General features: G+C 43.6%; 1 protein-coding gene across 1 annotated transcript in view; it reads right to left on the bottom strand.

The window, feature by feature from the left end:
- Positions 1-13,568, bottom strand: part of LOC122808467 (fish-egg lectin-like) — a gene marked incomplete at its 5' end in the record, with an annotated part of 43,448 nt that extends 29,880 nt beyond the window's left edge. Inside the window, one exon of the mRNA XM_044079427.1 lies at positions 13,364-13,568. Coding sequence (XP_043935362.1) covers positions 13,364-13,568 — 205 coding nt within the window. The remainder of the gene's footprint in view (positions 1-13,363) is intronic.
- Positions 13,569-13,570: the final 2 nt, after the last annotated feature.

Genomic DNA, 13,570 nt, shown 5'->3' with positions numbered 1-13,570 from the left:
GCAAGGGGGATCTCATTCCACCCCTTTGCAGGGCTAGCCATGGATTTATGGAACACAGCTCTAGCTTGCAATCTGGATCTTCAAGCTCAGTTTCTACCAGGGAAACAAAACTTACTGGCAGACAGTTTGAGCAGAAACCTTTCGGATTCACACGAGTGGATGCTGGACAGCAAAATATTCAGGATGATAACAGCAGTATGGGGATGTCCTCACATAGATCTATTTGCATCCCATCTAAATCATCAGCTACAGAATTTTTGCACCAGGACATTCCACAGAGAGGCTTGGAAAGTGGATGCCCTGTCATTCAGTTGGAGGAACCTCTCGGGATATGAGTTACAAGCTCTTATGGCTGTGGAACCTTATATTATTTTCCATCAAGACAGGGTATCTTTGAGGACTAATCTGACCTTCATGCCTAAGGTGATTTCCAAAGTGGCTTTAAATCAAACTATCCACTTGCCAACCTTTTTCCCCACTCCTCAAAATAAAGGGGAAATGATCTTACATTCCTTGGATGTACATCGACAGCTACATTTTTATCTGAACAGTACCAAGGACATCAGAAAATCAGAACAATTGATGTTATGTGATTCTATCTCGCCTACATTCTGTACTGATGGGCTCGGAGCTGATCCCTCGGCTCCGACTCGGCACGCTATGCTATAGAGCGAGGCCTCTTATTGGCTGAGCTATTTCTTATCCCAGGATGCACCACCACTAATTCCCCAGATCTCGTTTGCCACTTACAAGCTAAGACGTGGTCTCAACTTGGCTGGGCTAAGTACTTCTTTATTTAGGCTTTTCCTGTCAGGAATTTGCTTGTTTTGAACCCAAAAGCTGTTTTAACAGCTATTGTTGTGATACGAGTGTGTATTTGATATTTTTGTTGAGGAATTTGTGTTTTTCGTCAAGGGAAGGTTTCCTGTGTTAGTTAGAGGGGCCTTCCCCTTTTGATATTTGCTATTCTAGCTTTGTTTTGTGGGTCAAGTACCCGTTTAAGTTAGAGGGTCTTGACCCTCCCTTTTGTGTTTTTGTTAACTGTATTACTGTATTGAAAAAAAAAAAAAAAAAAAAAAAAACTTTATATTTCTTTGAACTTTAAACTACTAGTTTTGGTGTACTTTCTACCTTTAGACATGTCTAAAGAACATAGACCCTCCGGGTTTAAAAAAGTGCGCGAGGTGTGGTTATAAGATGTCCATAACGGACGACCACTCCTTGTGCGTTTATTGCTTAGGCGCCAAGCACCTACAAGAGTCATGTAGCATGTGTCACGCCTTTTCATCAAGAGTCCTCCTTCAAAAAAGAAAAAAGCATCGGCTCCGACCAGTCTGTCAGAACCGACTGCCAAAAAACCTAGGCAGGCTTCTCCATCGGCTCCACGGACTTCAGAGCCGAGGGCGGAACGGTCTGCCTCGATGCCTCCAGTCTCGACCCCTCTGGTTTCGGAGCCGAGGACTGGGGCATCGAGAGGCGGGTCACCTTCATCGGCTCCACTGATTTTGGAGCCGATGAAGGTTGCCAGCTCAGACTCTTCCCCTTCGGCACCGAAGTCTTCATCGGCACCGAGGGAAATTGCCTTGAGATCTCCCTCGGAACCGATAATTATAGAATCCATTTGGAGCCGGTCCCCTAGCCCTATGGAGCCGATGGAGAAATTGGTTCGGACCCGATCGGTATCGTCCAGATCCTCCAAGATGTCTGATTCGGACATCGACAGGGTGCTCCTAAGACTCTTCCAGTCTCCGGTGTTCCAAAAGTTAGTTTCGGCTCGAGCACATTCGGCTTCGGAGCCGATGGTCCACCTTGCTACTATGGTTCCTCCTCCAACAGCCTCTGCACCATTGGAGCCGGTGCTGGTGGAACCGGTGGAGGTTTTAGGGTCGGGCCCGACCCTTACTCCAACTCCGGCTCTTGAGTCGGAGTTCGGTACACGGACTTCTTCCGTCGGCCCTGGGGGGGATGCTTCGGGACTGATGTTTTCGGTCCCAAGTCTTCCTCTCAGTGTGTCGGCTGTGGGAGTGCCGTCTACCGTCATGGCCATGGAGGTGGGACCCTCCCAGGATTCTGGTGGTCCCGCCTTCAGGGCTATGAGGAGTGCGTTAGCCAAATCATCTTTGGCTACCTCCACGGTCTCCCCAGCTCCTTCCCTGCATACCGAGACTGGGTCTTTGGCAGTCCCCCTGTCCTTAGACAGCGGAGCCCCGGGGCCTGAGGTTACCCCCACTGGGGTTTCCCCCCCTCCTGGAGGTCCTTCTGAAGCTTCTTCAGAAGAACCCCCCAGGAAAAGATTGTGCAAGAGGAAGCACGTTGACTCCCCTGATGAGTCTCTTACATCAGACACTGATCTCGATGATGCAGAGGGGTCCCCTAAGTCATCCTTGGATGATGTCTCCTTTGTAGACATCCTGGAAGCCCTTAAACAATGAGGCAGCTGGCAGTCCAAACCCCCTTCTGCTGATGAGTCGGTGTTCCTTAAGGCCTTCGGGGCTCAGCCCTCTGCCTCCTGGGGGTCTCCGCCCTTCGACGAGCTCTTGGATTTGATCTGTCGAAGGGCATGGGAACACCCGGACTCTGGGAACCGGTGCCTGCTCGCCCTAATGTTCCTCTCGGCACCCCTGAAAAGAGTTCCTAACTAAAGGTGTGGCTGTAGATGCTTTGGTGGTGGCATCTGCTACCCAGCAAGATGTAGCAGAGGCTTCAACGTCCGTCCATCCTCCTAATAGGGAGTCTAGGAGCATGGATCGCACGAAAGCGCACCCTAAGTTCAGCTGCCTTTACATTAAGGTCCTTGAACTACCTTACGCACTTTACCAGATTTCAGAGGGATCTGATTAAAGAACTTTCCGATACCCTCTTGGGTAACCTGCCTGAGGAGCTGGCCCAGACGGTTGGCTCTCAGCTGGCTACACTGCCGTCCATTTCAAATTCGTCCATGAGGCTCATTTCTTATGCGGCCGAAGGGGCGAGTAGAGCGGCGGGTACAGGCATTGCTCTACGGAGACAAGCCTGGCTCTGCCTGTGTCATTTCGCGGAGGCCTTTAAGTCTTCCTTTGCCGACGCCCCCTTTGATGGGTCTTCCCTGTTTGGACCCTAGGTAAAGGACACACTGACCTGCTGCGAACAGGAGGGTAAGACTCTGACTGCCATAGGGGCACGATTTTCCACTCCCTTTCGGCCTTATCCCAAGGCTAAAAGAGGAGGGAAAATGTGGTTCCGTAGATCTCAGAAGCCTTACCCCTCTCAGCAGGATGATCCCCCTTCCAGAGGCAGGGGAGGGGGAAATTCTTCTGGAAGACGACGTCCCAGAGGCGGCAGAGGCCCTCGCAACACTGGAGACCGCGAGTCCTTTCGTGGCTCTTCAGCCTTTCACAGTCCCTGAGGGATTGCCCAACTGTGCAGCTCTGGAGCCAGTCGGGGGTCGTTTTTCGAGGCACCTAAAAGCCTGGGAAGGTATCACTCAGGACCGATGGGTGCTTCGAATTATTGCCGGAGGTTACACCATCCCTTTTTCTCACTCCCCACCTCAGTCCAAAAAAATCCCAGACCCGCCACCCAGTCAACGGGAAACTGCAGCCTCAGAAGTTTCAAAACTGCTGCAAAAAGGAGTCATCCAACCGGTCCCTGCAGACCAGATCGGATTAGGGACTTACTCAAGATTCTTTTTGGTGCCAAAAAAGACCGGGGACTTGAGACCCATTTTGGATCTCAGCATTCTAAACCGTTCAGTCAAAAAGTCCAAGTTCAATGGTCACCCTACAAACCATTCTCCCATTGCTGGAGAAAGGTGTTTGGATGTGCTCCATAGATCTCAAGGACGCTTATTACCATATCATGGTACATCAAGCGTCCAGGAGACATCTGTGCTTCAGCATAGGAGGAAGTCATTTTCAGTTCCGTGTGCTGCCCTTTGGTCTCACCACAGCCCCCAGGGTGTTCACCAAATGTTTGGCGGTCGTGACTGCTCACCTGAGAAGTCTAGGATTCCAGGTGTTTCCGTATCTAGACGACTGGCTCCTAACTGCCACCTCCAAGCATCTACTATTGCAAAGCCTACAAGCCACGATATCACTGGGCAATTCCCTTGGAATCACCATCAATTGGCCAAAGTCTGTGTTGCTGCCATCTCAACGTATAAGATTCATAGGGGTAGAGATAGACTCAAACCAAATGCGGGTCTATCTACCTACAGACAGAATACAAACCATATAGGCTCAAGTTCGAGCCTTACTTCCCAGGTCCAAAGCCCCAGCCAGAATGATCCTGCAGCTATTGGGATCCATGTCTGCCACGGTTCTTCTAGTCCCCCTGGCAAGGTTGCACATGAGAATTCTCCAGTGGCTTCTTTCAGCTCAGTGGTCCTTTCAGGAACTCCCTCTCAGTCACCTCATGTGGATCACGGAAACCTGCAAACAGGACCTTCGCTGGTGGCTAGTGCCCTCCAATTTGGATCAGGGACAACCCTTTGTTCCACCTCCTCCTGCGGTCACTTTGACCACGGACGCCTCCCAGATGGGGTGGGGGGGCATTCCCTGGGCAGGTCAGTCCAAGGCAAATGGCACCCAGAAGAGACCCTACTTCATATCAACATCCTAGAAATGAGGGCGGTGCTTCTGTCCCTTCAAGCCCTTCACGATTACCTCCCTCAGGGCGTAATTGCCGTTCACTCAGACAACATGTCAGTTGTCTGGTACCTGAACAAACAGGGAGGGACCAGATCCTATCCTCTTTGCAGAGAGGCCATGAGAGTCTGGGAATGGGCAGTGTCGACCAAACGCTTTCTAGTGGCTACTCATATCCCGGGCAAGTCCAATGTGATAGCCGACAGACTGAGCAGAACCATCCTCTCCTCACGAATGGTCTCTGAACATGACAGTTGCAAATCAGATTTTCAGCAAATGGGGAGTTCCCTGTTGCGACCTCTTCGCGACTCCACTGAATGCGAAGTGCAAAAAATTCTTCTCCCTAACCCCGGATCCGGGGAAGAGACCCATGGACGCACTAGCCCGTCCTTGGCCCACCAGCTTGCTTTATGCCTTCCCCCCCAGTTCCTCTCCTTCCCAGGGTGATCCAAAAGGCATCTCTCTTGGGGAGCAAAATGATCTTAGTTGCTCCTTACTGGCCTCGTCAAGTATGGTTTCGCTATCTTCGGAAATATGCTCTGGAAAGTCCATGGTTCCTGGATCAGATCCCAGACCTTTTGGTTCATCAGTCGGGACTATTCTACCAGTCCCTACACACCTTAAAATTGACGGCTTGGCTCCTCCTCTTCCGACTATAGTCAGGAGTCATACATTGGATCCAGAAGTTTTACACATCTTATCTTCGGCCCACAAGTCTGCTACAAAGAAATTGTATTCTAGCAAATGGAAAAGATTTGCTATTTGGGCTCAACTCTGGGGCCTGGATCCCATCACTATTCCTGTATCAGAAGTACTAAAATTTTTAACTTCTCTATTCAACCAAGGCTCTTCAGTCTCTACCATCAAGGTTCAATTGGCAGCGATTTCCAATTTTCACGAATCTATAAACCCACCTTTAATGAGCAACAGATTGTGTAAGACCTTCTTGAAAGGTGCTGCGCTTTTAAGACCTCCGATTTCTCATCCTGCTCCTCCATGGGATCTCGATGTGGTGTTACGCGCCTTAACTTCCTTCCTTCGAACCGCAGACATGTGATCTAAAATTTCTATCGTGGAAGACTGCTTTTCTGGTGGCGATTACTTCTGCCAGAAGGGTTTCAGAGCTGCAAGCTTTGTCTGTAAAACCTCCGTACTTGGTTTTTCACAAAGATAGAGTATCTCTCAGGCCAAATCCTTCCTTTGTCCCTAAAGTTTGTTCCAGTTTCTGCCTACAACAATCATTAGAACTTCCAGTCTTCTTTCCGAAATATTCTAACAAAGCGGAATTCATATTCCACACATTAGATGTCCACAGGCAGTTGCGTTTTTATTTAGATAGGACCAAACAAACAAGGAAAACAGATCAGTTGTTTGTATCCTTTGCGGACAATAAACTGGGCAAAGCTGTCACAAAGGTCACTATTGCCCAATGGATCAGGGACTGTATTACTCAAGCTTATTCCTATTCTAACAAAGAGCTTACCACCTCTGTCAAAGCTCATTCTACAAGGGCTATGGCTACTTCGATAGCATTTCATTCTAAGCTTGCCATTAGTGACATTTGTGCTGCGGCTACGTGGTCCTCCCCGCACACTTTCATTTCCCACTACAAATTGGATGTGGCATCTAGAGGACGAGCTTCATTTGGTTCCACAGTGCTCAGGAGTGTTTTCCAATGAGCCACCCAGGATTTAGGTGCTAGGGACGCTGTCCCATCAGTACAGAATGTAGGCGAGATAGGATCACATAACATCTTTTAGTTATGTACTTACCATAACTTTAGATGTTTGGGATCCATCTCTCCTACATTCCCAATAACCCACCCTCCTTCCCCCTTCCTTGGAGATCAGAGGATATCAGAAGGTCCGAATCCTGTTGTTTCATCTTGAAACATCTAACAATGTTATATAAACAAGTTGTGCATGTCTGGGGGATTAGTGGTGGTGCATCCTGGGATAAGAAATAGCTCAGCCAATAAGAGGCCTCGCTCTATAGCATAGCGTGCCGAGTCAGAGCCGAGGGATCGGCTCCGAGCCCATCAGTACAGAATGTAGGCGAGATGGATCCCAAACATCTAAAGTTATGGTAAGTACATAACTAAAAGTTTTCAGAATTTGAAAAGTAGGTTGAATTAATCCATATTCATTTTAATTATAGCTCTTTTACATAATCTAGTTTAGATTGCTCAGCTTTAGCCTGAATGTTTGAATTATAGACTTTGATTTTATATCTAATCTATAAAATATTTCCAATCTTTTTTTATTAATAAATTGCAGTGTTACTGTCATCTCTTTAATACTATTTTCAAAACAGTCCACCTAATATATTGTATGTATATGATATATTGTACAACTGCATTTGAATATACTTTGATTTCATTGATAACTGTATTTGGAGCTTTTCTCCCCAGGCATCCATTGAAAAAGGGGTTCATTCTAGGCCCAATGGACATTCCTGGTAAACAAACTGTAAATAAATAAATAAATATCATAGTGAAAGTTGCAGTCATGTTTCCCCTTAAAAAAGGTTTAAATGTTTTTTGCAGTTTGAATGGTTCTTTTTCCTGATCACAGATTAACATTTAAACTGTCATCTATTGCCTACTGAGTTCTTCACTTTTATTTAATATGTAAATGTATCAAGCAATGATCTGAAAAGCCCTTGATTAATTCTAACATCTTGCTCACATTGTCTGAGCCTCTTTGATTTAAAAAAATCTGGTCCATGAGTTATAATCTACTGAATAACATGTATATATTGTTTTTAGTGGGATATCTTATACAATCATGGTCACAGAGATTATGGACTTTTATCATTTCATCAAATATAGTGCAGTTTGATTTTGAAATTAAAGTGTTTAGAATGAAATTCATCTGTCCTGACAATTCAGATCATATTCCACTCAGAAGAAAAGATGGACACGCCTAAGAGGGAATATTGGAGAGCTAACAAAAAGGCTAAAAGACCAGTCATGATAGCAGAAAACTTGTTATCAGAGGAACTCTACTGCCTTCTGGAAAATGACTCATCAGGTGGCACAAAAACTCAATCAGGTTGAGAGGCAAAGACAGACAGATAATGAAGATAGTCAAACACCCTCATAAGCGATGCCAGCAAAAGCCTGTTCACCAGTACACAAGACATCAAAGGCAGGTAGAAGGAGTACTTCCAACAACTTTTGGAAAAAAAATCCACAGAAGTTAAACTGCCCAAGACAGGAAGAAGACCCCAGCCTATAAGAAGCAAGAACAGCACTAACAGAAATGAAGTAAAAAAAGCAATAGGCTCATATGAGGTTATGGCAGATATGATCAAGATATTGGGTGAGTTGGTCACTCCATTGACACATGGGGATAAAGCCCTTACTACAGCCCAACCACCCTGGGTACAATTATCAACTTGGGTGACTCATACATCAGCAGGGAAAGATGGGTGTGCAGGTTGAGGGGGAGGGAACTCATCAATGATGCTCCCCAAGGGGACATGTGGTCCATAAAGGAGACTTGCCCTTGGACATGGTTGTTGAGCAAGGGGGGCAGGGAAAGGGAAGTGGGTAGGACATATAAAAAGAAAAAAATAAACTTTGATGGAAAGAAAGATAGCCAAGTCCCCAGTATGCCTTTAGTGTCCAGGATCAGCTCCAGCAATTTGGAGTAAGTCCAGGAAATAGGAGACTAGGTGTTAGAAGCCAGGCTGGTACAAATGATGTGCAAGGGGGGATGGGACCAAAAAAAAAAGATGTCGGGTGAGTTATGGGAAAAATGGCTCTTGGGGTAGTCATAGGAGTATGGAGTAAAAGGCATATCCCAGATGAATGGAAAATGATTATTCTAGTGCCAGTGTATAAGACAATTGTGGGCATTATAAAGGTGTCAGCCTTCTGTTGCTGTATGAAAGTGCTAGAGAGGATAATTGCTAAATGAATACTCAAAGTAGTAGAAAAATGGGAGATGAGCAGTTCAGGTTAAGATGCAGCACAACTGACCTAATATTTGCAGTGAGACAGAGTGTTGAAAAGAAGCTATAGATGAGGAAAGTCAATCGGGCATTCCTAGTCTTTGAGAAAGCATATGACAAGGTCCTAAGGAAGCTGAGATTTAGATGTGTTCAGGCTCAACAGGGGTTCCCATTTGGATTGAATGTGCATCAGAGTTCATTTCTGAGCCCACTATTCCTGATACTGGTGATGGACTATATTAGCAAACAGTCTGGATAGGAAAAACCAACAAAGCTGCTCTATACAGATAATGTAAAATTACATTACAAGCAGACTCTGAATAAGAACTTCAGCAAATGATAGGGGAATAGAATGCAAATCTGAAGGCAAACAGAATGACATTCCATACAGGTAAGATAGCTGTCATAGCAGCAAATAGGGGGAAATCAGAAAAAGCTGAAAATTGAGATGTAAGGAAAGTAATGGAGTTTCAGGTATCTGTGATGGGTTGTTGAGGAGAAGGTAAGTGTGAATGAAGAGGTCAAAACTAAAATCAGAGGTGCTGCAGCCAAATGGCACAGAGTGTCAGTGGTAGTGTATGACCAAAGAATGACAAAGAAGCTTAAAAGTAATGTATACAAAACAGTATGTGACCAGTGGCCCATAAACCTGGGCAGTGAAGGCAGGGCAGCTGAAGAAGTTAGAAGAGATGGAGATTAAGTGCCTGAGATGGGTGGTAGGATGCACACTGTGGGACAGATAAAGAACTAATGACATCAGAGCAAATGCCAAGTTAGCCCCACTTGCAGATAATGTCAAAGAGAACAGATTATGGTGGTTTGGGACCATGTGCAGGAAAGCAGTAGATAATCTGGTGAAGAAGCTGTTAGACAGGAAGAAGGCAAGAAGAACTGAGGGCATCCAGCAAAGAGATGTATGGATTGTATGAGAAATGACCTGTGACAGTCAGGCATGACTGTCAAAGAAGGTAGAAGAATGTCACTAAATCGAGAGAGAGAAGGTGACAGTTGACACGATGGGCCAACATCACGTAAAAATGTGAAAAAAGGGGGTTGATGATGATGAATCTACTTTAGTTCCCTGCTTGCCTCGTAAACTGTGTAGATGGTGTCACTTGCTCATGGGTTTCAACAGAGTCAAATGTGAATGGACTATAATGGATGGATGGATGGATGGATGGATGGATGGATGGATGGATGGATGGATGGATGGATTAAACCAACTTCATAGCATACAGCCCAAAAGCCATAATAGTCAGATGAATAGATGAATAGATGGATTGAATAACCGTAATACATGCTGTCTGAGTAGCACACAGAAAGAAAGAGCAATTTTTTTCATATTAAAGATCACACAAAAATGTATTGTGTAATTAAGACATATTGGTCAATTTATTTAAGGAGATAAACCACTTGGCTCTCAGTAACAAAGTTTCAGAAGCCTATCAAATAGCTTACAGAATCTTTAACTTCAAAGCTGGTCTAGGATTCCAATTCACAACACAGGAATACTATTGTGACTGGTGTGTAATCACCACATAATGTGGTCTGACCCTTGATTCCAAAAATTACTTCCTAGCTACTTCAGTATAACTAACAGGGGCTCATTCCCATTGCTGTGATCAGTTGAATTAGCCCAGTACAGTCCAATGAAAACAAAAGCAATTCTTGCATAAGACTTTCTCATGGTGTTAGTATTTTTGGTTCAGGTCATATTTAGTTGCTTTCCTTCAAATATACTATCAGGATACGATATGTTGCTGCTCAGGTTTAATTTAACTTGTTAATCTGATGAAATATTTCTCATGCTATATAATGGTTTGATTGAATATTACATGGATTATTTTGGCCATTTGACATTTTGTGAAGCACTCTGCAATTTTGGGCATTAAACTTTAGCTGAAATCTCTTTCTGGGCATGCCACAGCAGCCTAGTTTGTTTTTTCTTAAACTGATTCTTCCCTTTGCAGTACATCCATGGCTTTGTTATTATCCTCAAATAAACTAACCCTGTTCTCCATGTGCATTGCTGTGTTTGAATAGCCCATAGAATGGTTCAGTGCACTGAGAAGGAAAAGGGCACGTATGAAGGAGAAACATCTGTTTGGGAATATAGCTTTTGGATTTTCAAATATTTGTGAGAAGAGAAGTGGAAATATGGATAGACCACCAGGACAGTTCATGATGTGTTTTCAAAATGGTATATTGGCAGTGATGGGATTTGAACACACACCTCCAGAGAGACTGGAACCTGAATCCAGGTGCCTTAGACCACTCAGCCACACTACCTCGCTAAAATAAATGAATTGAGTACACAGGAATGTGTGGGGAGGGGAGAGAAGAACAGAGTCTGTGATGAGGTAACCAGGAACAGAGAACCAAGGTATTAAACTGGCTAAAGGAAAGCTTGGAGAGAAATTGGAAATGGTGATCCTATGCGTAAGTAAATGCATGGTGGATGAAAGATATTATTTCAGGTATCAGGCTGAAGACTATGGAAAAGTTATTTTGTACAACAAGTCAGTCTTCACAAGAGAAGTTGAGAAAAATATGCCATTGTAGGAGACAAAATTGGAACAATGTAAACAGCAAATTTAGAAAAATGGACTAAAATAAAAAGTGAAGGTGAAAAAGGGCTACTACTGGCTTAAGCAGAGACAGTACAGAACAATTGCATTACTAACCAAAGAGCTGAAAGAGGTATCCAAGAATCCTTTAGAGCAAATGACAAAGTTGTTCACCCACAGAAAGTGTGTTTATTCCCTCCTTGCAGGCTAGCGAGGTTCCAGTGACGTGGACGGTAGCTACTCTCATGCTACTGCTGTTGTACTGGGTAGGACCTAAGTGCCTGGGAAATACAGGTCAGTGAGCCCAAGGTCTGACTCAGAGAAGGAGATGCGTAAATCCTCAAGTAGGGACTGGCCAAGTTCATTAATAACAATGGGCTAGGTGGCTGCAGTATGACATCATATAGAAGCCATCTTGTAGTGCAGCATGACTACTATTACAACAGTTTCACATCAGAATCAGGTTAGGGAGTCACTGAGTATGGTCTACCTGGATGTTAGAGAGGCCTTTAATTTAGTATCAGAAAAGGAAACTGATACAGAAAACTGAAAACCAAAAGGTAAAATGGGCTTAGAGATGATTATGTGACAGATTTAAAGGCTGATCACACAGGGACTTATAAATTGATAGACAGAAGGGAATGAAGGGTAGCCATTTGAAATGTTAGGACCTGCAAATTCAAGTCCCAAAATACAAAGGCTGAATGGCAGATAAAACAGACTTACATATATTAAGTCTGAGATGGCCATTTCTCCAAGATATGACAATCACAAAGTTGGTATATATAAGTTTGTGAGATGTGGGGGGCTTGACCCCCACATTATAAGGTGCAGGGGTTCTTTCTTCTCTGTAAAAAAGAAGTTTACAGAAGAGTGATGTTCAAGATTCACTCTTCTGAATTTTTGGTAATTTTTTTCAACATTTCAATAGGGGGCTGAATGGAGTGTTGTAGACAGTCATCCAATGACATACGAGTCAAATAATGACCAAAACCAAATAATGAGAAAACAAGGCATGCTAAATTAATTACTACAAAATTAACCTCAACCTAATATTAGTGAATCAGATACAGAAGTTTAAACTTTCATACAGGTATATTTTAAGCAAGAATATAGACAAGATATAGGTGAGAAAAACTTTCAAATTACATCAGCAAAATGATTATGCCAGCAGGTATAGGAATCAGAAGCTCGCAGGCAGTGAGACAAAGGAATTAGATGAATGTGATAACATATGTGAGGTACTAGAAGTTAGCACAGATTACATTTCCTTTATAAACTGACCCTGGGATTCAGAAAAGGTACCTCAAGTGGTAAGTCCAATTTACCACTAGAGGTAGCCATTTCATATTCATAGAGTCCTACTACAGTGCTTTTACTGAAGGAGGTAGAGCACCACAGTGGACTGCCACTCTGTCCTACCACAAATGTAAATGAATGCATTCAAAGGGAGTAGCATATGATAATGAGTCGTGTGCTCTTCCCCATAAATGATATGATAAGTGAATTACACAGCTGAGCAAGTTTAGAGAATCACTCAGCTGCATAAACTACCACCATCAGACCCATTAACACAACCAAAAGTTGACATTCACCCATTACTTCCAATGGGACAGACAGCACTGGAGATAAATAACGTGGAAATTAGCAAGCAGGTAGTGGTTGAGTGTATGTGTGTGTCTGTTACTATTTTGACTTAAGTGGCACAACAGTAAAACTTGTGTAATGAAAATCTCAGCTGAACATCATGAATCTTTATTTTGAGCGTGCATTTAATTTTGCAACTTATAAGTAGCCTCTTAGCCTGCAGTTTTTAGTATCTTTACCCCCAACCCCAGATTATAAAGCACACATTCTAGCAAATCTCATCCTAACTATGTCAGCTGGCATGTCTATAACATTTTTATTTTTGTACTCAAAAAATTAAGTATGTATCTGCATATGGAATATTAAGCTGTGTGAAAATACTTGCATTTTATACAAAAGGAATGAGTATCCCATGCACTTCTTAGTCAAATAGAAGTTGGAATAAGAAAAAATTATACACAAACCTTAGATGCTACACAGAATAACAAAAATTAATGTTTATGCTAACATTTTTACTTTCTGAAAAGGCATTTAAAACAGAAGTAAAACATTATTTATAAACCTTTAAAACTCTATATGTTATTTGACCATATTGCTTTGAGAAATTTTTCTTATGATAAACAATACCTGAAATTTGGACCCAGGATCCAGCCACTAATCTGTAGATGAGGTTCTGACTGTTTACACCCCAGACTCCAGCAGGACCCACAGTGACATGAGTGAGACCACCAGGAACCTGAACCCATTGATTTACGTTCCAGGTATAGATGCCACCTGCATCATTGACTCCATAAACATGGCCATTGCTTGCATCAATTTGTTTCAGTGAACCAC

This window comes from Protopterus annectens, chromosome 8.part0, assembly GCF_019279795.1.
Source record: "Protopterus annectens isolate FY-2018-M chromosome 8.part0, PAN1.0, whole genome shotgun sequence".
NCBI lineage: Eukaryota > Metazoa > Chordata > Ceratodontiformes > Protopteridae > Protopterus > Protopterus annectens.
The sequence above is the reverse complement of the archived record's forward strand: the minus strand, read 5'-3'. Positions and strand labels throughout refer to the sequence as shown.